Source organism: Gallinula chloropus (assembly GCF_964237585.1).
Source record: "Gallinula chloropus genome assembly, chromosome: 8".
NCBI classification, from domain to species: domain Eukaryota; kingdom Metazoa; phylum Chordata; class Aves; order Gruiformes; family Rallidae; genus Gallinula; species Gallinula chloropus.
In genome coordinates, this window is record NC_140093.1 from 13673018 (window position 1) to 13697921 (window position 24904).

A 24904-nucleotide genomic window follows, 5' to 3' on the forward strand; every position below is an offset into this window, starting at 1 on the left:
GGCCTGCTACATATGTTAGAGCAGACTGGATGTCACTGTGATACGGATGCAGCTCATCTGGACTAAAAGCCCAGTTAGCCTTGAAATTCAGCCAAACACAAGTCTGTCCACGCTGGCAGTCTGACCACGGCATGTCAGCGTCGTGCCTCGTGAGGGCTCCATTGCTGCCACAGCTTGTTACTGTCCATCCAATACCACCTTGGCCTTTTGTGCCCAGGAGCAGGGGGAGGGGGTGCTGTTTGGTCTCTCCTTATCTCTTTGGATTCATTGTGCCTTGTGTGTGTGTTTCTAACCCTTTCTCTTGTTGCTGTCACTCCTCCTTTCTCCGCTGGCGCCATTTCTGTCCATCCCATCTCATTGGCTGCTGTAGCAATAGGTAAGAGACGCGTGGTAGCCCATGACTGGCTCTGCAGAGTGGGCAAGTGGTGTGCTAGAAAAGCCTCACTGACCTGAGGCTTCTCTTGTGTGCACCAGTCTGGTTGCTGGTTCTGGTACTAGTTCTAGTGGGTTAGAACTTGAGTCTGGGAGGGCTAACACTCCAGAACAAGCTGGCCTTTCCTTGCAAGGCTTACTGAAGGGGAGGAATGGGGCTTTTAGATACTGTTATATTTTAGTAGGTTACATTATTTTCTTATGGGAAATAGATCTAAGGTAGAAATGGAATATTAACGCAAACTTCTGGAGTAGTAAAACCTGAGAACTATTTGAAGGACAGAAGTTTGCTTGTGGGGGCATGTTTACTGATGAAGCTTCTACCTATGTACCCAGACCTTCAAGGATCAAACATCTGCTGTGGTAGCTCGTGTTCTTTTAAATATGCTTTGTTTTCAAACTTGGAACTGTCTGCTGGGTTGTTGACAATCCTCAGTGCTTGTGAGTGTCTGTATGCCTGCATCCTTGCTCGCAAGGATATTACTGCTGTCTGCTGTCAAACGTGGTTCTGCATTATCAGTTCCATGGCCTTGATGCTGCAGTCAGGCCCCCTGTTTTACTTAGTGTCTTAAAGAGTACAAATAATAAATCATAACTGGGTGAGACTTGGCTTGGTGTGTAGACTACTGCTTTATATCTCAGTCTTGTCATAGAAGCACTCAGACTTCCTTCCTGTGTTCTTAGCATTGGTGGACTTTAGTCAGGATAAACTCCCCAAATTATATCTACAGGATAAGGAGACTCTTGCATGGAAGAGCTGGCACCTGGAATGCCATTCAGGCATCCCAGTTTACCTAGGAGGGTTATGTTCCTTGTCACTAGCACATAGACAATTTGGATTAAGGATAGCAGCAGCTAGGGGAAGCCTGCACAGCACCTTTTCAGCACTGTGTAGAACATCTTTACGGTCAGCGGCCCCATAGGGCCATCCAGTGCATGTAATGCAGTGCTACTGGCATGTTGCACTGTGGGGACCCTAAGTCCATGTGCAAGAGACCTGTTCTGGAGATAGCAGGCTTGAGAGGATGTGTAACTGCAAAGCCAAAAATACTCCTAATCCTGCTTGTTGCTTTGGGCCTGCCCTCCGTGGTGCCTGGTGTGAAGATGAGGTGGATCTGAGAACTAAAGCTCCCTTTGGTGTACCTGGGCACTGGCTTCTGTCAGACCTGGGTGGGTTTTGCTGTGCTTTTTCCTCAGCAGTATGTCTGGGAGGAACCACCAGGTGCCTTGTGAGACTACACCTTGCTTTGGGACAAGAGGGTGAAGACCTGGGTATGCAGAGTAGACAGTAACTGAGCGTTTGATCAGAACTGGGCTCTTTGAATCATAAAGCTGATGCTGTGTGTGTTCCCAGCTATGGCCATCAATTGGGAGTGCCAGCAAAATTAATTGAAGGGAATGTTCCTTTGCCATCTGACTCCAGATGGAAGTTAGCTGTCTTTGACTACGGTTGCGCTCCTTAGAGACCAGTAGCGCTCTGTCTGTCCTTGGGGTTGGGCAGAATTTAATGTCTGACTCTGCTCGGAGCCTTCGCTTGTCCCTCTTAGACACCCCCAGGCAGCCTTCCTGAGCGAGCTTGGTGTGTGTAGTTCGGTGTCTGACTGTAGTCGCGTAAGCAGAACTGTGCAGCCAGCTTGCTGTCAGGCACACTGTGCTAACTCGCCTCTGATAACCTTGTAGGCGGAATGCCGTCGACGCCTTCCGCGTCAATGTCATCCACGCACGGCAGCAGGTACGCTCGCCTGTCACCAACATCGCCCGCACGAGTTTCTTCCATGTCAAGCGTTCCAACATCTGGCTGGCTGCTGTCACCAAGCAGAATGTCAACGCTGCCATGGTGTTTGAGTTTCTCTACAAGATGTGTGACGTGATGACCGCCTACTTTGGGAAGATCAGTGAAGAGAACATAAAGAACAACTTTGTGCTGATCTATGAGCTGCTGGACGGTGAGACACTTCCCTTACCTGTTACAAGATACTGCACTTGGTTGTTAAAAGACCCTTGGCTTAGTTTGATATTGTAGTAATCCCTGAAGTATTTTTAACACATATGACAGAATTCAGAATTGCTTGTTCTGCTTTCTGCCACCATGTGTACTTGAAGTGTGGCTAGCATCTTGAGTCCATAGCCTCCTGTTGGTGGTGGCTCGCTTTGTTCAAGTACTGGAGCTGTGTGCTTGTGTAAATGAGGCATCTGATGCTGAACCTCAGCTTCTGAGTGGATCCTGTGTAGATGTAAGGCTGTCTTTATATGGAGGCATATAAGAGGGCTATCATTAGCACCTCTTAGGCCAGCCATCCCATCCATCTAGTGCCCAGGTGACTCTAGACTTGTATGGCAGCAGTCACCGCAGGCTGCATCTAGTTGCCACTCACCAGTTGCCTCTTGTGGGCAGTTCTGAGACTGAAGGAAATCACTAGAACTCAGCCTGCACTGTCCCAGCCCTACCTCCCCCAGTGATACAGCTCCAGATTTCACCACAGAATAATAATACAGTGTCCCTTTCAGCTGATTGTGATATCAGCCTGCCTGCAGAGATTGCCCTTGAACTGTCCCTGTTTTGTACAACATGAGTACTTTGTATTGGTTATAGTTCAGTTTGTTTTCCAGACAAGGCACCATGAGTGTCCTGGGATTCTTAGCCCCAAGGGTCACAGTGACTGATGGTTTCACTGTTCCCTCTGGGCAGATTAAGAGACAGCTGGGTTTTTGCTTTGGTTAGGCACTGCTTTCTCCAAGTAGGCACAGTGAGATTAAAACTTGCCAGCATTGTGTTGCTCGGTATTCATGTTAGTGGTCTTCCCTCCTCTCTTCCCTTGTGGGCTGTTCCTTTCCTCTTTGAGGGCAGTGGGTGGTGAGTACACTCGCTGTCTGTAGTTAACATCTGTTTATCTCCCACACTGGCCATCCTGTGGTGCCACTAATCTGCTGTTATTTTGTTTTAGGTTTTCATTTTTTCATATCTTCATAAAAAAATCAAAACCTAAAGAAAATTCTGCAAGGACAGACTGTTGTGCTGTTGGATAAACCCTCTTTATTGTCCCTTGGATGTTTCTATAAAGACTCCTCAGGGTGCCCCAGTTAACTAGTTGATACCTAGTCCCAAAGTGCAGTTTTAAACTAAAAGTTGCAAATCTATGAGTTTGACAGCTTTCCACGGGCACACCCCTGCTCAAAATACTGCCCTGAGAAGTCAGTGTTGCAAGGCTGTTTCTTTTCTCTTGGTAGGGAATGCTCCAGCGACCTACCCAGAAATGTAACTAGTCAGTGCTCTCTCTATAGGAGTGGTTAGCATGTTTATACCTTACAGCTCTGAACTAACCTTCTTTTACCCCCCTGTAGAAATCCTGGACTTTGGCTATCCTCAGAACTCTGAAACAGGGGCCCTGAAGACCTTCATCACTCAGCAAGGCATCAAGAGTCAGGTAACGAGGAATTTGGGGTACAGCATTGCTCTGCTAGTTAATATTCTGCAAGCCTGTTCAAGAAAATATAGTCTTAATTACTAACTAACCATTGGACTTGTGCTGAGTGGAGCTGCCTGAGTAGATTAAGGGCACCCTGGCAGGGATATAGCTCAGTGGCATCTCGTTCTGGGCATCTCTGTGCTTGTGTGACCTCATCCTTGCTGGATGTGGGAGGGAGGGCTCTGAGCTAGGACAATGCCAGTCCCTTGCATGTAAATGATTGCTGGCTTCAGGTTGTGTTCTCTGTCAGCCTCTGACCAAAGGTAAACAAATCTACCTGCTGAACCAGAAATAGCTCTTCCCTGTGTGAATCTGGCTGAGCAGGTCTGTGTTCCACCCACCTTCAGTGCTTTGAGGTGTCAGGCTTTCATGCCTGGCTGTAATGAAGTGTTCCTCAGCCCTGGGAGTCTGGCTGTCAGTCAGGAAGCTGATGTTATGCTGTCGCTGCCTGTAACAACGTTGCTGATCAGCATTAGTACAGTCTGAGCTTTCTCATGTTAGAGATATGAATCTCCAGGCTGCCTTTGGCACAGCATTAACCCTCACAACAAAGTTTACATGGAGGTAGCAGATAAAGGGCACCTGGGGGGAAAAAAAGACACTTCAGTGGGACTTTTTGGGGTGTTGGGTGATGTGCTGTAAACCAGTTCTAATCCTACTCTAGGCTGTGGTCTTCAAAACTAGGCTTCCCAACTTGGACAGCTCACGTTCAACCTCTGAAACCAAAGGACTGTTATAATCACTGTTTCTCCTGTCCTGTCTCGATGTTGTTCACTTTCTCTAACAAAGCTGTGCAATTCCTGATGAGGATTTAGGGGAGAGGACTCAGTTTTAGGCTGTGTAGTGGGTGAGTCAGGAAGAAAGCTGAGAGCTTCTGCTGAAGCTGTCTGCAGGAGAGATCTGGGTGAAACTTCAGCCCCAAGGTACAGGCAGAAGCAAAGTGCTAAATGAGAGCCTGCCAGACAATTGTTCTTGTTCAGAGTAAGCAGAGATCAGAGTCTTTGGAGGCTCTGTTTCAGCTCTGTTCATCAGCACTGACTTCTGAAGAACTCCTCTTTAAACTTTTAATCTACTAGTAGCAAGACTAGCTGCCTCTGTCAAGGAGGTGAGAGAGAAGCTCCCCTCAAACAACATATTTCCTGCTAGAACAGAGCGCAATGTTTTGCAAGAGACACATATTTATCAGTGGCCAGATGTGAGCGCATCCGGTCTCAGTCCCCCATCCTGAGCCCTAGTGTAAATTCCTCTGGCCTTCTGCAGTCTGGCATTTTGGGCAGTCAGCACTCAAGATAGCTGAGTCAGCTCCTGTTCCTAGGAAAACTCAAAACTAACCACCACCCTCACTTCCTTCCCTGGCTCTTTTTTTTTTTTTTAACTTTTGTGCCTTTTAACAAATTTTTTTGCTGTCTGTGTGCAAACCACTGTCACAGCATCTTGCTTCATCCAACAGCAGGTTAAGCCTTGCCTTACAAAGAGAAGTTTGGACTTTAAGCAAGCAGCTATTCTGCTCTGTTGAAAACTTGCACAGCCCAGAAAACACAGAAATAAGCCTTTCCAGGCAGTGTGGCAGGAGCAGCAGTTGAAACAGGACATGCCATGTTCCCTTGTCTGCTGCTGATTCTTGTACATCCAGTGCTCTCCTCTCCTTACAGCCAGTATGTTGGGCCAGAATCTGGGGCTGAGTGGTCTGTCACCTGTGTTCCCTTATCCCTGCTTAGTTCTTGATGGTACTTTCCTTGGTCTTGTGTCCTGCTGATTTGAAGGAGCAAAATCCACAGGTATGGCAGATTTTCCAAACTCAACTTCTCAGTGGAAGACTTGAGGTGTACTGAGCTGCTGCCCTCTGAATGCCTGCCCTGTACAGCTGAGTGATTCTGGGGCTGGTGATCAGATCTTGGAAGACCTTTTTTTTATCAAGTGGGTCCAATATTGCTGCATTGCTTGCCAAGAGAAGTAACCCCATGCTCTGGGAATGGTGTGGTGTAGCATGCAGGTTCTGAATGGTGCTGGTGTGGAACGTGGCTTCATTTCTAGTCCCTACCCACAAAGTAGCTCACTTGCTCAAAGAGCAGGACTGCAGGTCCTGTTGCTGCCCTGTATCAACACTGATTATTTGATTCAGATATCTTCTTCATTAAGTAGCTGAACATTGTAATTTCCCCCCCCCCAAGGTGTTTTTTGGGAGTGAGTGTTGGTCAACTCTCAGTTACAGTGTTACCCCAAACCTTAGACATACTGTAGTGCTAAAATGTTAGTAGTGCCTCTAAAAAGTGAGGAGAGGGCTGCCACCAGATATCAGAGTCCAGGTACCTGCCAATAGCTGTGCCTTTAACTTAGTGGGCTGGAAACTGGAGGCCCAAGAACTGTGTGTTATGTCTATGTGTACTTATGGTTCCTCTTAGCCTAAACAAAGCATGGAATAAGGCAGATAAGGAGGCTTTGTTTTGTGGGACAGACAAGGGAGGTAGTCTGTGCTGTGCTGAGCTCCCCTGGGAACTGCCTCTTAGATGTTACAGTTAACGGCTCTGCATGCTCAAGGAGTGACCAAGTGTGTGAAACCAAGGCACTGCTGGTGTGAAGCTGGGATCACGTGCTGCCACCCTGTGGGCCCGATGCAGGGCTGCTGGGGTGGGGGGGGGTGTGACACCCATTTCTGACTTCTGTGCTCCTGGTGCAGGATTAGCTAGGACATAACTTTATACAGGACCCACACTTAAGATGCCTGCAGTCCTGGGTGCTTTGTACTTCTCATAGTCTGGGCATCTGTGCCATGGTAAATGTTCAGGGCATGCTTTAGGAATGGCAACATGAGGAGTCTGCTCAGGAACATTACTGGGAGTGGTACTTGGCCCATCTGTCACTCCCTCTGCTTGACCTTGTGTGTGTTTGGTGCATAATGGGCCAAATCTAAAAAGCCGTTTCGTTGCTAGGAGTGCTGAGTGTCCTGAGGGGAGCTAAGGGTCAAAGACCCTCATCTTGTTTGTGCTAATCAGCTACCTAATTAATGACGAGCTAGCCTGCTTTGTTCCTATCCTGAGGTAGCCTTAAGCCTAACCTGCCTCTTTCTCCCTTCCTCCCTCTTCTTGCTATTGACCTGCTTGCCTGTTAACCCTGTGTGCACCACACTTGCTGCTATACATCTACTTCTTGACTTTCTGCGTGTGACTGGACCCCGCCTGTAGCATCAGGTAGGAAACCTCCCTCTGCCTCTCAGCACTGTCCTGGGTGTGCTGAGGAGGCTTGGAGCCTGGATGCTGTTAGAGGGGCCTTACTTCACTCCTGGTGTGTAGCTAATGACTGCAGTCCTTGGGCACCAGCTGCGTTATGCCCGAGGGTTTCATGTTGGATAAGGGTGTGAACTGGCCTGGCAGTTGCTTCTCTGGTTCCCATGGATCAATGTGACAATCAAAGAGATGATTTGAATGTCTTTGAATCTAGATGTAGCCTTAATGGACTAGCTAAAAACCAGAACCTTTCTTGCTCTTATGACCAATGTTTAGTTAGGTGTAGGACTTGCTACATTGAGGAGAGAATGACTAAATCATGGAGTGTGTGACAGCGCTCGTATCTGTCAGAAACAGTTGTACAAGATACACTTGCTTTTAGTTTTGGAGGAAGCTTTCTTAGTCTTTGAGTTTGTCTGAAGATCTAAGATGTTGTTTCTTCCCTTCAGACTAAGGAAGAGCAGTCCCAGATCACCAGCCAGGTGACTGGACAGATTGGATGGAGACGTGAAGGGATCAAATATCGTCGCAATGAACTCTTTCTTGATGTGCTGGAGAGTGTGAATCTCTTGATGTCCCCCCAGGGTAAGTTGGAGGGCTACAGCTGGCATCCTTCTCCCCTTCAAGGTTTGCAAGAGGGGACTTGTGTAAGAGTTCTGAACTGCCCCCTTCTCTACATCAGGTCAGGTTTTGAGTGCCCACGTCTCCGGCAGAGTGGTGATGAAGAGTTACCTGAGCGGGATGCCAGAGTGCAAGTTTGGCATGAATGACAAGATTGTCATTGAAAAACAAGGCAAAGGGACTGCGGATGAAACGGGGAAAAGGTAAGAGGCTGTGGGGTAAAGCCCCTGTCCAGGAGGGACTCTTATAAAAGGGTGGCACTTAGTGGCTTTTCTGATCGGATAAGCAAAGCTCATCTCTTCTTCCCTTCAGCTATTAGTGCTCATTTTCCTCTGGGTAGGTCAGTTGTCATGCAGGCTGTAAGCCCTTCGATACGGAGGGCTTCTCTGCAGCAGGGCTAATGGGAGCAGGTGGAATGTTATCTTTGGTGTCTGACTTCACCACTGTACATGGGCGAGTACCAGGACCTCTTCAAGTATTAAGGTCCAGCCTTAGTGTTAAGTGTGGAGATCTCACAGCTAGAAACATTTCCCCAAGATGAATTCTCCCAGAGCTTGTGTCTCTAACAGCTCTCATCAGTGCAGAGATTTGCACTTGTAGGATCTAGTAGTAGTGCTCCCGAGGAAGAGTGCAGGAACGTCTTTTGACCACAGGCTGCTCTACCCAGACTGTTCCCACAAACTTGGGTGGTCAGTGGCCATGTGGATTGGAAACTTCTCCCTTCCTGGAGCACAGCTACCTTCCTTTGAGCTGCACCTCAGCCAGCACCTGTGTTGAAGCTGAAAACTGGTCTTATGCCTCTTCCAGCTTCCCCGTTGGGGTGAAGAGAGAAAAGCAAAGGGACTGCCATTTTCCCCTCACTAACCACTTGTGACTCAACTGTGTTTCTCTTGGTTGTTTTGTTGTTTTTTTGCTGACCCCAGTGAATTGGGAAGGTAGATGATCTGCTTCAGCTATGTGTGCACTCTGCTCTCCCCTTGTCTCTTGCTTTGTGTGACTTGTGCATGTAACTCAGATCTCGGACACTTTCCATGATGGTTCCTGTAAATGGAGCTGAGCTGCTACTTGCCTTTTTTCCCAGAACCAAGCCAAGAGCTATCACTTCACTGTCACCTTTAAGCCATCTTTCCTGTACCTGAATCTGTTTAGTAAAATGGATGAGCCTCAGGTGGCTGCTCAGTTGGGGATACACTCTAGTGGAATTGTCATCTAGGTAGGCCCCTGAAGAGTCAGTAGCACTTTACAGAAGCTTCTGTGTAGTGAGTGCCTTAGCCTGTAAATGTGCTGTTTCCTTGAGTTACAGAAGCAGGATAGACAGGGACTCTTGCTGGGTAGTTCTCTGGTGGGCAAGACCTTGGAGATGTCACTGTCCAGAAGCATTTAGTTATGAGGTAACTAAAAGGGACAGCTGCTGCCATTGCTTCAGGGCATCCAGCATGTGGCACCACCAAGCCCCAAGCAGTGCAGCTTGAGACCTTGGAGCAGTGGTAAGCAGTGTTCCAAAGGAACAAGTCAGCTAATGCTGCCTGTCTTATGAGCAGCAGATTAGGAAAGACAACCCCCCTCTTATGAAGCACAGACTATACCTGTGGATTATGTAACTAAACAGCCTGCCAGCCTGGGGTCAGTCTGCTCCCTGTTTGGGTGGGTTACAGTGGTGGTCCCCAGGGCAGCTGAACCTGCCTGTAGTGCTTACGCTATCTCAGCACACACAGATGGCTGTCTTGTTGCTGCCAGCAGCTAAGGCAGCCCAGATATCACAAAGCTCCATCCCCTGCCTCTTGTGTAGCTGTTGTCTTCTCATTTCCTGCTCCCTCTCAGTAGCTGCCAAGTTCTTGGCTAACCTCAGGACCTGTAGCAGGGGGATGTATTCTCAGAGACCAGCAGCCAGCACACGTTCCCTGCTAGCAGGTTAGGCTGGTGCCCCTCAATGGACAGATGGTAGTGCTCTGGATTTTTTTCGAAGTGAGGAAGAGAGACATTTTTATGGCATTATATCATACTCCTTGGCAAATCTGCTCTAGAATCAAACCACTTGCTAGCGGTGTGGCAGTCAGCAGCTGTGAAGAGATTTCTGAACAGGAAGACCCTGAACCTGGCATCTCCTGGCTGTGTGGCAGTGGGATAGCTTTGTGGACAGGAAAGTGTTTTCTCTCCTTTGACCTGGGCTGTGAGAAGACTTGGGCTAGCAGAGTGGCCTTTGCAATAATGAGGTGCTGCTGGCAGGCAGACCCAAGCATCACGCTGCTGGCTGCGACAGAAGGGTGCTCTTCTAGTATCTCCTCTCTGGGGAGACGAGGGAGAGAATTCTTTCAAACAAGCTTCCTGAAATAACACGTGGCGGCGAAACAAGGAAAGTCCAAGCCAAGAGGCTGCTGTCCCCTAAATCTCTCCCTGCCTCCCCATTTCCTGGACATGTGCCATGGCAACTTGCTGTGTAGAGTAGTTTCTGCCTGTGCAGTGCCTGCACCGAGGCACCGGGGCTGCAGGTGGTTTAACTGTCTTGTGTTTCCAGCGGCAAACAGTCAATTGCCATCGACGACTGCACGTTCCACCAGTGCGTGAGGCTCAGCAAGTTTGATTCCGAGAGGAGCATCAGCTTCATTCCACCAGATGGAGAGTTTGAGCTCATGAGGTACGGTGGTGGGAGATCTGCTTGCTGCTCCAGTCGTGTTGCTGCTCTCAGGCAGGCTCGTGGCCCTTCAGCACCTAACAAATACGCGCTCGCCTCCTTTCTTTTCAGAGTGGAATCTGTAAGGAGTGTCCCACAAATCCTGTTATAAATGTGGTAGAAGCCCAGCTGCATGGTTTCCTCTGCCAGAAGCATAGCATTGGGTGTGGGTTTCCTTACCTGTTAGCTTGCTGTATCTTGTTTTTTAGTGCTTACAACTGGTGTCTTTGAACAGGACCACTGGCGGGAACCAGATATAAAGCCTGGGACTTCATAAGCCATCACAGCCCTTGGGCAGCACAGGTCTTGCTGCTGATTCCTCCTGGGATGGCTCAGTTTCTGGCTGCTTCTAGGCTGCTCCCTGTTGGGAGGCTGTCTCTTTAGGAAAGTGGTACAACTTGAGCCCCAAAGGGAGTTAACTCTTCCTCAGACTTTCCTGTTGCTTTGACCCCTGCAGATACCGAACCACAAAGGACATCATCCTTCCCTTCCGTGTGATTCCCCTGGTGCGGGAGGTGGGTCGGACCAAGCTGGAAGTGAAGGTGGTGATCAAATCAAACTTCAAACCTTCCTTGCTGGCCCAGAAGATAGAGGTAAGAGAACACGAACCTGTGGTCTCTTATCCTTTGAAGCTGTGCCTCTATCTTGTCCCCTGCTATGGCATCCTCACAGATGAGTCCTCAGGCTTGTACAGGACTTTGAGAACTGAATGCTCCCCAGATTTGTGGTGCTGCTGTGTTGTGAAAGGGAACTGCTGTAGGGTTGGGAGGTGGAAGTCGTTTTCACGTGCACAGCTGTCTTGGTAGAGTGCTTGCTTCCTGCAGCAACTGTTTGCTTTGTCTGGGCCTCTGTGAGAAGTTCACGTTCTTCCCTGTGTGATGTGACAGTGTGTTGGGCAGCAAGCTCTGAGCTGTGCAAGAGAGGCTGGGGGTGGCTTTGCAGCTTAGTCCCTTTCTGGGAAAAGGGAATTGCTGCAAAGCTGGGCTCTCCAGAGCTCAGAGCTCATCTGCCCAACATTGGTCCAGGTATTCTGCAGCCTGGAGAGCTCTGCCCTGTTCCTCACTGACCATGGATTAAGAAAGTATGTTTGAGCCTTTATTCCAAGGGCAGAACCTGGAGGGTTAGCCTAGGATACCTTGAAGCTGATGTTCTTTGGGCCCTGAGATGTAGAGGGGAGGCCAAGGGGCCCAGGACAGCAGCTATGCTCTCCTGGGAGGAGGTGGTCTTAAAGACTGCCCAGGCTCCAGCTCACCAGACTCTGCCTTCCAGGTCCGGATCCCAACACCCCTCAATACCAGCGGAGTACAAGTCATCTGTATGAAAGGGAAGGCAAAGTACAAGGCCAGTGAGAACGCCATTGTCTGGAAGTGAGTGAGTGTGTTGGGTCTGGGCTGCTGCAAGGGCAGGGCTTGGGGTGGCAGCATCTGCTCAGGGCTCCTGTCTGCCTGAGCACCTGTAGGGCAAACAGACTCAGGCACCTCCTCACTTCTGGGCTGTCTCTGTTAGGATAAAACGTATGGCTGGAATGAAGGAATCCCAGATCAGTGCAGAGATTGAGCTGCTGCCCACCAATGACAAGAAGAAGTGGGCTCGGCCCCCGATCTCCATGAACTTTGAGGTGAGTCCCTTCCTGCCTTTCAAGGCACTGCTGACCTTGGAGAAGCTTTGTCAGTCCGGTCCCTCCATGCCAAGCCTGACTCTTAGTGACAGGAGGCCAGCCAGGTGGCAAGGCTCATAGAAGAAAATTGCCCTTCAAGCCAACCTAGTCTGTCACCACATGGGGTGTTGGGAAGGGAACGGTGGCTCTTGGTATCTGCTTCTAGATGCACAGCCAAGGGGTCCTCTGGTTCCTGTGCACAGAGGGCATCTCTCCCCACTGTTCCAACGCTCTCCTTTCTCCACAGGTCCCGTTTGCGCCCTCCGGGCTGAAGGTGCGCTACCTGAAAGTCTTTGAGCCAAAGCTGAACTACAGTGACCACGATGTGATAAAATGGGTGAGGTACATCGGCAGGAGCGGGATCTACGAGACCAGATGCTAGCCCCAGCAGGCTGGCGGGCTCCCTCTTCTCCAAGCCATCCTCTGCCTCTCCTCAGTCTTCAACTACATTCAGAGAAAACGTCTGCCTGGCCCCTCTACGCAGATTAAAAGACCCTGCGGCTCACCTTGGGAGCAGACTCACCTGCCTGTGCTCAGTTACCACCCAGGCTGCAGCTGAAGTTCAGAGCCCAGTTGCATGCAGGAGAGTAGTCGGCCTCCTGCTCCCCCATCCCAGGGTGGGGAAGGGCTAGTCTAACTCCCATCCTCTCGTGATCTTTCTAGGGAACGTCCACCATTAAACTCCTCTTCTGTTGGTGTCTCACTACTTGCATCATATCCTAGTATTTTTGAAGTTCTTGTGCATATGTACTCGTAGAATAGACCTAAACATAGACTGGACAAATCTGAGTTGAAGTTACCCTGGCTTCTGTACTAGCTATTGCTGTTGTGGTAGATGTTGCTGGCCAGTCTGAGATGCCTGGGGTGGTGAGCTTGTGGGGCCTCCGCCAGACGAGATGGCAGGCTCACCTCATCTCCCCACCACCCTATTTTTCTTGCAAAGCTGTCAGTATAGAGTCCTACCGTAGGAAGGTTTGTGACCAAAAAGGATGAGGGTTTAGACTCTTGCTGGTGCGTATGTGGGTAGCACAGCATTTCAGGCCCTTAGAGCACTTACCCACCCCCCTTCCCCCACCTGCTGGCTCCAACCAGCCTCTCCTTTCCAGACAAAGGTCTTGAGGAGTGTGGGGCAGCTGAGCACTGTCAGGCTGCAAACAGGGTCTGTTCTGGGGGAAGCTAAAGTGTGGGTGGCAGCAAGAGCCTCCCCCACCCCAGCTTGTCCTCTTCCCCCTTCTACCACATGCTTCTGGGCCATAGGAACGCTGCTGCTACCCACAACCCCGCTTCTGGTAGTGTGGTCTCCATTTTGTACACTTTGTGGTTTGTCCAGCTCTGAATCTAATAAAGTACGTAGAATGGAGAAGGCTGCCTGTGCTGCTCTGGGGGCTGCGGGGCCGGGCTGGGGCGGGGGGCGCTGGTTAGAACAGGAGCTGCCTTTGAGCCTGTGGCTCCTGGCTACGGAGGGGGCTCAGGGCTGCGCCGGGGCACGGCCTGCCCCAGCCCGGCTCAAGCCGCCCGTGGCGTTCCCTTTTGGCGTGGCCGTCGGAGCTGCGGGTTGGAACCGACCCGCGGCTCAAACCCGCTGCCTGCGGCCCGTGTCCGGCTGGTCCGAGCGCCGCAACTGCCGCTCCTGGCTGAAGCTCCGCGGCGGCCGCTTTCCCCCTCCCGAGCCCGGCTGACGGTCGGGGTCAGGCTGAGAACCCGCTCTCTCGGCGGCCCAGACCCGCTCGGAGCCGGTCGCCGGCCGCTCCCTCCGCGGCACCGGCCGCCCCGCACGTGGCGGTGGCCCCGGCCCCGCCCCGGCCTCCGCTTCCCGGCGCCCCCCGCGCGCATGGCGGCCGCCCGCCTCCTTCCCGGCAGCCCCCGCGCGCGCGCCGGCCCTTCCGCCTCCGCCGCGGTGCCGGGCTCCGTGCGGCGGCAGCCGCCGGGCCCCGCTCCGGCTCCGCCATGGCGTCGTGCGCCGACATCCTCCGCAGCGAGTTCCCGGACCTGGACGGCGAGGTCTTCGCTTACGTGACGGGTGAGCGGGACCCGCCTCCGCGGGCCTCGGCCTCCCGCCCCGCCGCCTGTCGCGACAGCGCTCCGCCGTCGCGACAGGCGGCCGCGCCCCGTGTCGCGATAGACGGCCGGGCGGAGGCGGGGAAGGGGGAGCGGGCGGGTGCCGCCTGTCGGCCGCATCGCGAGGCGCGGCCGTCCCGTCGCGACAGCGGAGGGTCGTGCAGCGCCGGCGCCCTGTGTGCCCGCAGGGATCCTGCACGGCAGCGGCGCCGACTTCGAGTCGGTGGACGAGCTGGTGGAGGCGGTGGGGGAGCTGCTGCGGGAGGTGTCGCAGGACGCCAAGGACGACGGCGCCATCCGGGAGATCTGCCAGCGCCTCTTCAACACCCTGCAGCTGTAAGGGCCGCCTCACCCTCCTCATCCTCACCCTCCTCGTCCTCACCCTCCGCACCCTCCTCGTCCTCACCCTCATCCTCCTCCTCTGTGGCAGGGACGAGGGCCGGGCCCAGCGCTGCAGCCAGGTGCTGCTGGACTCCCCCATCCAGCTCTCCCAGATCACCTATGGATGCGGTGAGTGGCACCCTGCTCCTTGCCACCCGGGTGCCAGCTGTGAGGATGGATGGAGACGGGGCATCGCGCGTGCACGACCCTGGGGCACAGTTCCCCCCCGTGCTTCGCACCCCTCAGGCTCTCCCTCGCAGCGCACCCCTCTTTCCCTTCCCGCCTGGCTGCCCGCAGGGTGAGGGTGGGGGGACCGGAGCCACCCCTCGGTCCGCTCGCCCTGCGGCAGAGGGGACAGGCGTGGGCAGCCCTGACAGCAGCGCGGGGCGGAACCTCCCTGGTGCTCACCAACCCAACCGTCTTGTTGCAGCAGACACCAGCGTGGACCTGCTGCCGGGGCTGTTGCTGAAGAGAGGCCAGACCTCGGTGAGTTGGGGGGCCGTACTTAACCTCACAAGCCAGCAGGCCGGCAGGAAACAGCCAAGGCGTGGGGCTGCGGGTGCCCTGCCCTGCCTCAGAGAGCAGGTGGGACAGGCAGCCTCCTGGTTAGGGACAGCGCTGCAGGGGGAACCGCTCCCCCTTGTCAGGGGCAGCGTGATTTGGGAAGCTCTTGACGTTGGTCTGGTAGAGAGGCTCACCAGGAGCTGGCGGCTTCTTCCTTTGACAAGGTCTGTTTTGCTGTGGTTCCTCCGGGAGCGTCAAGGTGCAGTTGATGGAGCGGTGGTGCTCAGAGCGCAGCTTCTCTTGGCTTTCATGGGGACCTTGGACTTCTCCAGCGAGGCCTTTGAGAAAATAGGATGTGCTGGGATGACATCTTGCCATGTTCTGTGAGAGCGAAGTCCTGGCTTACAGTTAGGTGCTGGGCTGGCACAGGCAGGGAGTTGGCAGGGAGTTAGCAGGGAGCAGGAGGTCGTAAGCCCAGCGCTGGAGACGGCGGTGGGTTGTGGTTTGACAAATAAGAGCAGTTTAGAAGTGGTTACGCTCCGTGACCTGGAGGAAGTCAGGAATCTCTGCTGATCAAACACGTAGCCGCTCAGGAGCGACCCGGCTTGCCCTCTGCCTTGGCGGTGCCAAAGTCCGAGCACGGGGAGAGGTGCAGTTGTGCCATCCCCACAGCAAGGACCGCGGGTGCTGTCCCGGGTGGGCGGTCTCTCTGCCAGGCTGGTCTCTTGTGGAGCTCAGTGTTGAGGAGGGGGACCCCTCGCTGTGGAGGCTGAGACCTGACGCGCTCCCCGCCTGGCTGAATGGGAGTGCTAAGCCAAAGCTGGCAGCCGCTGCCGGGGTTGGCGCCGGAGGTGTTGCTGCTGGGTTCGCTCTCCGGCGCTCGTGTCCTCAGCTCAAAAGGGATCTTCAGAAAAAAGTTGGAGGCGCTTCAGAGAAGGTCTCGGGAGGCCTCTGGGGTTTTGGAGGACAGGTTCTTACTGGGAGATTCAGGGAGCGCGGTGTAGTTTACAGAGTGACTCAGTCTGTAGGTGTGGGGTCACGGCTCCAGTAACAAGACGCTCTTCAGTCTCGCGTGCCGCTCGGCAGCGTGCTCCGGGGGCTGCCGGGCTGCCTAGAAATGTCTAGGAGTGGTTTGGTCAGCCACAAGTATTCGACTTGACACAGGAATAAGCTGGAATGGGCTGAGAGCCTGGCCAAGGCCAGAGGGGAGGTTAAAACGCTCGGCTCCTCCTCGCCTTCAGGTTCAATTAAATGCTTTTTGTCTCTGTCTTGATTGATTCGCAGCATAAGCTGAGTTTGTTCCAAACTGGCTAAAGTTTAACGGGCCTCGTGGTCTAGGATGAGGGTGGGCGCAGGGTGCAGTGGAGGAGCAGGTATCAGGCTGCTGCTGCTGCTGAAGTGACTTGGCTGACACGGGTCAAATGAGGCACCACAGTTGTGTACGAGCAGTTGATTGAGGATTTAATTCCTGACGTGATTTCCTGGCCTGATCAACTTCCTCAAAACCTGCCTGAGGCTGTCGCAGTTCCCCTGTCCTCCCACCCTCCCTCCTTCCCTGCCTTCCAGTTGCAAGGGTTAATGGATCTCTCTTCTGGAGCTGGGCTTTTGCTGAAGATGCTCTCTCTTCTCTGAACTCTCTGCTTTGTGCCCCAGATGGTGAATGCCAAGAAACTGGAGAAGGCGGAAGCCAGGCTGAAAGCCAAGCAGGACAAGAGGATGGAGCGGGATTCCCTGAAGTCATCTGGCCCTCTGTGAGTACCAAGGGCACCTCGAACGTGCCCAGAGAGTGGCTGGGATCTGACTGTACCAGAGCTTTCCTGTGAGCACCCCTTCCTTCCTGCCTACCCACAGGGTCCTTGAGGAGGCATCTGCCAGCCAAGCTGCCAGCAAGAAGGAGACTCGCATGGAGTCATCAGGCAAGAACAAGTCGTATGATGTGCGCATCGAGAACTTCGATGTGTCCTTCGGTGAGCGGTGAGTGCAGGCAGGGTGGTGGGACAGACCTGGGCTGGGCTGTGAGTCCGGATCCGAGAGTGGTTGGGCAGTGATGGAGGGGAAGGATCGGGAAGCAAGGTGGGCACCTGATCCCCTTGGCTTTGGGCAGGAGAAGTCTGTGGTGGCTGCTTGGCCCCCAGCCCAGCCTGAAATATGCTTGGGGCAGGTTGGCTGCTGGTTGTCTCCCTCTCCGTGGGGCGGCCTGACCAGGTCCCCCCCCCCAACCCATTCCCTCCCTTCAGCGTGCTGCTGGCGGGAGCAGACCTGAACCTGGCGTTTGGCCGGCGCTACGGGCTGGTGGGCAGGAACGGGCTGGGGAAGACCACGCTGCTGAAGATGATCGCCAGCCGGAGCCTGCGCATCCCCTCACACATCAGCATCCTGCACGTGGAGCAGGAGGTGGCGGGGGACGAGACGCCGGCGCTGCAGAGCGTGCTGGAGTGCGACACGGCGCGTGAGAGCCTGCTGCGGGAGGAGAGGGGCCTGACTGCTAAGATCAACTCTGGCAGGTGAGGTGTCTGGCCCTTCTGTGGCCTCTCGGCCGTGAGGTCTTGCTCTGAGGTCTGTCCCTTCCAGTGAAGGGCTCTGGCAGGACTGGGCTGTGTCCTGCCCGCCTTAGTCCTGCTTGAGGAGATCAGCCAAAATCAGCACTCGAACCCTGACCCCTGTCAGTCCCACACACTCTTCTTTGTCCTGCCCCAGGGGAGAAGGGACAGAAGGTGCCAGGCTATCAGAGATCTACGCCAAACTGGAGGAGATTGAGGCAGACAAGGCCCCAGCAAGGTGAGAGGCCCCTGTGGGCACCGTTCTTTGTTGGTTTGGGCAGCGGGACATGGAAGGGTGATGCTGTAGCCCTGGGATCCAGCGTATGGGGACATGGGGCTCTCCATGCTACTCTTGTCCCTTCCATCACAGCTCTGCTGGGGTAGGAATGGTCAAGCTTCCCCCCAAAGCTGGAGGGGTTTATTTTCATGCTTTTGCCCCAGAAGGCTTGCATTGTTGCTGCTGCTCCTCTCAGACCTCCTCAGGTTCCCAGTGGTCTGGGGAACTTTTCTGGGATGTCAGTGGTAGTGATTCTCTCCCTGGCCAAAGAGCCCAAAGCTCCTTGAGAGCCTCCTGGGACGCTGGGCTCTGTTGGGCTCCATTTCTCAGCCAAGTGATGCTCTCGGGCTTGCAGGGAAGTTTTCCTCTGCCAGAGTGATCTTACACCATGCAGCAGGGTCCCTGTGGCCCCCCTTGGGTCGTGCCCAAATTGCACAGCAGGGCTCAGGTCTCTCCTCTTTCCCCAGGGCGTCCGTCATTCTCGCTGGGCTGGGCTTTAACGCAAAGATGCAACAGCAGACAACCAAGTAAGTCTCCAGGTTCTGGGGAGACAGTGCTGCTGGCCAGCCCCCAGGCACTGCTGTGGCTGTAAAGGAGAGGGGGTCCTGCAGGGGACGAGAGCCTCTTTCAAGCAGTAACCCCTCTCCACAACCTCTTTTCTCCTCAGAGAGTTTTCCGGAGGCTGGAGAATGAGACTGGCCTTAGCCAGAGCCCTTTTTGCCAGGTTGGTGTCCAGGTCTTCACGCTGTGGGGTCAGCCCTCCTTGCTGTCCGTGCTGCGAGGTACAGGGATGCTGCCTGGGGATCCTCAGGACTCAGGCTCTCGGTTGGGGGGGGGGTGTGGGGGCATCAGAGGCATCACAGCTCTGTGTGTGTGACACAATGTCCTCTGCACTGACCCCAGCCCATCTAGTTACTATTATATTTTGCTTCTGACCCCTTTGTCTTGTTTTCCCTAGGCCAGATCTCCTTCTCCTGGATGGTAAGTCGATACCACACCTCCCTTCTGACTGCTGCCAGGCTTGCCAGTGCCCTTGCTAGGTTGGGAATGCACCGTGGCCTTTAGCTGCCTGCTCAAAATAGCCCTGGGTGACAGGCCTGTCAGTGTCCCCGGCACAGCGTGCGGAGTGGGGCGGTCAGGGCAGCCTGGGTGGGCGGCTGCTTCAGCTGCACTGGGCAGAGCTCTGCCCTGTGCCCCAGCTGGGCCATCAGCGTGCCCAGAGCCATCCCATGCCCTCGCCAGGCACTGTGATGGGCCCTGGCTGCCAGCCCACTCTGGGGGGGGTGGGTCCCTTCACCACAGGGGTCACCCTGGGGCTAGGTGGGCTCCCTGGGGAGGTGCCCACCTTGGGTGGGGGGTGTGGGTGAGACGCTGCTGCTGAGCAGTAGGGTTTGGGTACCAGTGTGGAGTGGGGGGAGCAGCCCTGGCTGAGCTTCAGCGTGCTCCCCCCTCCCTGTGCCCCCCGCCACAGCACACCCCACACGTGTAAATCCCCTGAGCTGTGGGGACAGGTCCCCATGCAGGCTTTCTTCCTCCACAATGACCTTTTCCTGCATAAGAAAGCGTAATCCAGGCATCCTCATCCCTCCTGACCTCAGTGCCTCTTCCCTTCCTCAGAGCCAACCAACATGCTGGACGTGAGGGCCATTTTGTGGCTGGAGACCTACCTGCAGGTAGGTGGGGTGGCAGGAGCCCCACGGCAAAGGGGCTGGCGCCTCACCTCACTGAGTGGTGGGACCGAGCCCCGCCGCGCTCTGGCTTGGCGATGCTGGGGCTCGGCGTGGCTCAGGCCTCCCCCTCGCTGTCTTCCCCAGACCTGGCAGTCGACCATCCTCGTGGTGTCCCACGACAGGAACTTCCTGAACGCGGTGGCCACGGACATCATCCACCTGCACTCGCAGCGGCTGGACACGTACCGTGGGGACTTTGAGAACTTCATGAAGATCAAGGAGGAGCGGCTGAAGAACCAGCAGCGAGAGTACGAAGCGCAGCAGCAGTACCGGGAGCACATCCAGGTACTGGGAGAAGTGCTGGGGCACTGTTCTTCCAGCCTTGTCCCTCTCTCCGTGATTCTAGTGAACCTCCCAAGCTGCCCTGCTTCCAGTAATCCTTGCTCTTGGACTTTTTGCTGCTCTTTGGTCTTGCAGTGACCCACGGGTGTGGCTCTGTTGTTGCAGGAGGTCTGGCAGCAGACCCAGGGGTGGCTGGGGCTGAAGGGGACCTGGAATACTCCCAACGATGTTTTCTCTCTTGCAGGTTTTCATCGACCGCTTTCGCTACAATGCCAACCGGGCATCCCAAGTGCAGAGCAAGCTCAAGCTGTTGGAGAAGCTGTGAGTGCCTGTCCTACTCTCTGGAGGTGGGGAGAGGGCAGCACTCATGGGATGAAGCAGGGTCACAGGGCACCTGGGTGATACAAGGGTGGTTTGGGCTCTGGCTGCTGTCTCCAGTACAGAGGCTTTGGCTGAAGATTCTCTGTGGGCTTCTGGTTTGGGAACAGACCCCCAGGGCAAGGCATCTCACTTACTTGTCTCCTCTTCTTGCAGGCCAGAGCTGAAACCTGTGGACAAGGAGTCTGAGGTGGTCATGAAGTAAGTGTCTCCTGAGCCCTTGCTTTGGAGGGTGCCTGGCTCTCTTCCTGACGTGAGCTTATGCCATGCCCTGTCTTGGCTGGGACAGCCACCCCTCCCTGTGGGACAGCCATACCCCGACAGGGAGCCCAGACATGGCCCCATGTTTAGGTTGGGTTCCTTTTTGGGGCTGAGGCTGCAGACCTGTGTCCCCATTTTGTGACCATCCTTCCCAGAGGCCCTGCATAGTAGGAGGCCCCCCCCTTGCCACCCGGAGGGTCACAGCAGTTATGCTGGGAGGCTGGGAACAGGGTCTCTGAAGTCACTGTCCATCTCACTGCTTCCTGCCTTCCCAGGTTCCCTGATGGCTTTGAGAAGTTCTCCCCCCCTATCCTGCAGCTGGATGAAGTGGACTTCTACTACGAGCCGAGTCACTACATCTTCCGCTCCCTCTGCGTCTCCGCCGACCTGGAGTCGCGCATCTGCATGGTACGTGTGGTCCCGCAGCAGCGCTGGCTACGAGGGGCCTGGGGTCCCTGCTCAGAGCAGGGCTGGCTTTGGTGTTAGGGCAGGTCACTCAGAGACTTCTCCAGTGGAATGTGGGAATTGCTCTTCTTTGATTTTTGCCTCCAGGGAGGGATATTTCTCCCATTCCCTCTGGGTCCCGCTGCAGATTTCGAGGAGCGTGTTTCCTAATATGAGTCAGGATTTGAGATTTGTGCCTTTCATCCTTTCATTTCTGGGAAGAGATTGGGTCATTTCCCGCCCCCCCCCCCCCTTCTCTCCCCTCTCATAACTTCCTGCTGGGCAGCTGACACAGCAGCCAGTAGTGGGGGCTTTGGGGGGAGGAGGGGGGGGCTGGCTCAGTCTATGCTGTTTGGGGCAGCAGAGAGATGTGATTTACTTGCAAATGAGCCCAGATAATCCTTGGGGGTTGGGAAGGGAACATCTCCTGCTGCCTCTGCTGCTCCTCAGGGATAGACACTCAGCTTCCAGGTAGCTGGAGCCTCTGGTCAGGCTCTTATCCTGACCCCTCCACTGCATGATCATCCAAGCAAGCTGAAATTCCCTGATCACTGCGTCCCTCTCCCCCTACCTTAAGTTCCTTCATGGGTTTCATGCTGCTTCCTGCTGCTTCTCTAGGTTGGGGAAAACGGTGCTGGCAAGTCGACCATGCTGAAGATCTTAATGGGGGAGCTGACACCAGTCAGAGGGATCAGACATGCTCACAGGTACCTGGCAGGAAGGGCTGCGGGACTGAGAGGAATGGTGCAGTTGGAGGGCTTCTGGGCCACGCTCCAGAGTGCCAGCTGCCTGAGTGATGGGGATGGGTCCTGCACACCCACACATGTCCTGTCCCCCCAACCCCTGCCTGTGACTGCAGCTGCAAGAGCTCTGGTTGCAGGGCCTGGTGCCAGCTCCCCACCTCCCCTCTCATCCTGCAGGAACCTAAAGATCGGTTATTTCAGCCAGCACCACGTGGATCAGCTGGACTTGAACATCAGCGCTGTAGAGCTGCTGGCAAGAAAGTTCCCAGGTGGGTTGTGGAGCTCCTGGAAGATGTGAGCCATTGAGGTCTCCTTCGCCACACACAGAGCAGCACTGGTTTGGGCAGCAGGCTGTGGCACATGTTAGTGCTCAAGGGACACCGCGTGCTCCGGGTTAACTCCCCATGTCTGGCACAAGCTCAGGATGCCAGCCATGAGAAGCTGAGCTGGCTGTGTGGGGGCAGCCTGCAGACCCATGGCCGGGTTTTGGGGGCGGATGGGCACAGGACGAGCCCCAGCTTCCCATTTCCCAGCTGCCAAAACCTCTTGTCTCCCTTCTCCACCTAATGCTATGTCCAGGTGGTGACAGGGAATTGGGAGCAGCATCACCCGGTGTCAGTCACCACCCCTGCAGCCCCTGTCCCATTGTGTCGGTCTCCCTGCTTGGGAGAGGATTCCCTGGAAGCAGCTGCTGTGTTCCTCCCTGGCTGCGCTGCTCAGGCTGCCCAGCTGTGGCACCCACCAAGCTCATGGCACTGGGGGCCCTGTGCCATGCCAGGTGTGCCATAGCTGTGTCCTGATGCCCTCCTGCAGGGAAGACAGAGGAGGAGTACCGGCATCAGCTGGGGAGCTACGGCGTCTCGGGGGAGCTGGCCGTGCGTCCCGTGGCCAGCCTGTCCGGAGGTCAGAAGAGCCGTGTGGCCTTTGCCCAGATGACCATGTCCTGGTAATCTTCTGGAGATGTTCCTTTTTGCATGGCCCCATTCCTGGAGCCTGCTTCCCCTGGGGAAGGTGGGCATCTGGGGACTCCCCGCTGCCCTGCTGAAGCCTCATCCTTGTAACTTCTGGGCAGGGGGAGGTTGTTACTCTGGGATGGACAGTGTAGGAGGAGGCAGGTGGCTTTCTCCTACTGCTTCGGGCTCACAGGGAGCTGGGCAACACCAGTCTTGGGGCCAGGCACATGCTAATGGCTCTAAGTGGCCAAAGCAGCTGCAGACCCAGCCTGGGCCTGTTCCAGTGCGTGCTCAGAGCTGTCTTCTCTTCCAGTCCAAACTTCTACATCCTGGATGAGCCGACAAATCACCTGGACATGGAGACCATTGAGGCACTGGCAAAGGCACTGAATAAGTTCCGGGTAAGGTTCCCTCAGCAAGATCTCCCGTTCTTCTAACACTCCTGCAGCCTCCATCTTAAGTTACTTGGTGTCTCAGACAGAGGTGGATGGTCTAAGACCAGTGGTGGCTTCAAGTGCAGGACAGAATTTGGGAAGTCGGTCACATCTCTGCCTTAGCCACTTTTACTGGTGATTGGGGTTTTTTGCTGGCTTTGGCTGGGGCGGGGTGGGGTGGGCAACAGCAGACCAGAGAGCACCTTGTCCCCCATCTTGACCAGTCACCCACACCCTGTGACATCTCATGAGGTACCTTTGGGCCACTTGGGCATGTTTTGTGGCCGATGATCTCCAAAGACTCAGCCTCGGGAGATCGCTGTGATCGACCTGGTTCTCGCTGATTCACAGTTGCTCAGGGTGGGGCAGCTTTCCTGTGAAGGAAAAACTTACCTGGGGTTGCTCGGGCCTTTGCCCAGCCACCTTCTGCCTGTCTGGCTGTGCCTGGAATCTCCATCCTTGAAGCTGTCAGAGACCTGGAGAGCCATTGCCAGCCCCATGCTTGCCTTTGAGAGGGGTGAATACGTTACTGCCACCCGTTTCTCCTCCACACGGGGCCTGTGTGTGGCTGTGAAGGAAGGAAAGGCTGGGAGTAGGTCCCTGGGGTGACCTATCATTGGCTTTCCCTGGAGCAGATGGAAACCCAAAGTCCTGGGGGGCAGGAGCTCCGTGTCACTGGGCTGTGCTCCACTGATGTTCCCATTCCTCTCCCCCCGTTGTGTGTCGGCAGGGTGGTGTGATTCTGGTGTCCCACGACGAGCGCTTCATCCGCCTGGTGTGCCAGGAGCTGTGGGTGTGCGAGAACGCCACCGTGACCCGCATCGAGGGCGGCTTCGACCAGTACAGAGACATCCTGAAGGAGCAGTTCCGGAAGGAGGGTTTCCTATAAGGGAGGTGGGAGCCGGACTGCGTCGGGGGCTGGAGCGCGAAGCTCAGCCGCCTTGGCATCCATCCCAACTGTGCCTGGCAGAGCGTCGAGGACGCTGCTGCCCGCCTGGACCGCCAGCCATGCCATCGAACTGCCACCTGAACTGCTCTCCCCTCCCGGGGCCGGGCGGAAGGACAGCGAGGGAGCCGGAGCTCAGTGCCATGTGCGCCCAGGCCCAGGCCCGGGCTCTGCCCCCGGGTGGGCTGCGCCCAGAGCTGCTGCTCTGCTGAGAGGAGGGAAGGGGGGTCGTGGCCCCTTGTCCCCCCCCGGTTTCACTCCGTGCTCTGGAGGGCAGGAGGAGCTGTTCCCCGTGGTTCTTCACTTCCCCTTTTGCCTTTTTCTTTCTTTGTGTTTTTTTTTGGTTCTGGTTTTAAGTGGCTGAACACTAGTCCAGCTCCATCCTGCACCCCATCCCCTCCACCACCCTGGAGGGAAACGAAGCCTTTGCTGCTAAAAAGTGCCCCTTGCCTCTTCCCCCAGCCCAGGGGAGCTGGGGCTGCTTACCCTGCCCTGCCCTGCCCTGCCCACGGGCTCCTAGTGCCGAGGGGGCCAGAGCCCGTCTCCTTTCCCCGCGCTGCCGCCGGTCCCCCCTCGCTGCCTGCCTTTCCTTCCGAACCGGCCCGGGGCGGGCTGCTCAGCACCCCTCCCGCCCCGCCGCGCAGGGGGTGCGGTGTAAATAAACCCAGGATGCAGTGGGTGCAGCGCTCCTTTCCTTGGGGGTTTGAATGTCGGGGAGGGGGCGGAGTTTTCCTGCCCTGAGCCCAAGGCTGCTTGCGGCGGATGGCGGGGGGGGGGGGGGGGGGGGCGGAGATGCTTTCCCCATGGGTCTCGCCAAATTTAATGGCTCCTCTTGGAGCGGGTGGGAGGTGCCGGTGGCTCCGGGGCGGGGGGGGAGGCATGGAGCAGGGGTGAGGTGGGG

The 24904-nt window shown here is 55.2% G+C and overlaps 2 protein-coding genes across 4 annotated transcripts in view; both read left to right on the top strand.

The window, feature by feature from the left end:
• Positions 1 to 13426, top strand: part of AP2M1 (adaptor related protein complex 2 subunit mu 1) — a 28245-nt gene extending 14819 nt beyond the window's left edge. For both annotated transcript variants that reach the window (XM_084267312.1, XM_084267313.1), the window contains 9 exons: positions 2113 to 2378; positions 3775 to 3857; positions 7573 to 7708; positions 7806 to 7947; positions 10260 to 10379; positions 10873 to 11008; positions 11685 to 11782; positions 11922 to 12033; positions 12320 to 13426. In XM_084267312.1, the coding sequence (XP_084123438.1) occupies positions 2113 to 2378; positions 3775 to 3857; positions 7573 to 7708; positions 7806 to 7947; positions 10260 to 10379; positions 10873 to 11008; positions 11685 to 11782; positions 11922 to 12033; positions 12320 to 12454 (1228 nt within the window). In that variant the 3' untranslated portion in view covers positions 12455 to 13426. The remainder of the gene's footprint in view (positions 1 to 2112; positions 2379 to 3774; positions 3858 to 7572; positions 7709 to 7805; positions 7948 to 10259; positions 10380 to 10872; positions 11009 to 11684; positions 11783 to 11921; positions 12034 to 12319) is intronic.
• Positions 13427 to 13976: 550 nt separating this feature from the next.
• On the top strand, positions 13977 to 24682 carry ABCF3 (ATP binding cassette subfamily F member 3). 2 transcript variants are annotated; one of them, XM_084267507.1, is made up of 21 exons: positions 13977 to 14092; positions 14319 to 14466; positions 14561 to 14640; positions 14942 to 14997; positions 16669 to 16766; positions 16867 to 16989; positions 17253 to 17519; positions 17713 to 17793; positions 18300 to 18359; positions 18500 to 18556; positions 18791 to 18813; positions 19450 to 19505; positions 19647 to 19847; positions 20089 to 20165; positions 20379 to 20423; positions 20759 to 20891; positions 21546 to 21634; positions 21848 to 21939; positions 22484 to 22616; positions 22937 to 23024; positions 23788 to 24682. In XM_084267507.1, exons 1-21 carry the CDS (start codon positions 14020 to 14022, stop codon positions 23944 to 23946), a joined length of 2139 nt encoding a protein of 712 aa, XP_084123633.1. In that variant the 5' UTR covers positions 13977 to 14019; the 3' UTR covers positions 23947 to 24682. The 2 variants fall into 2 exon arrangements, with proteins under 2 accessions (XP_084123633.1, XP_084123634.1); XM_084267508.1 differs by having other exon boundaries at positions 14945 to 14997.
• Positions 24683 to 24904: the final 222 nt, after the last annotated feature.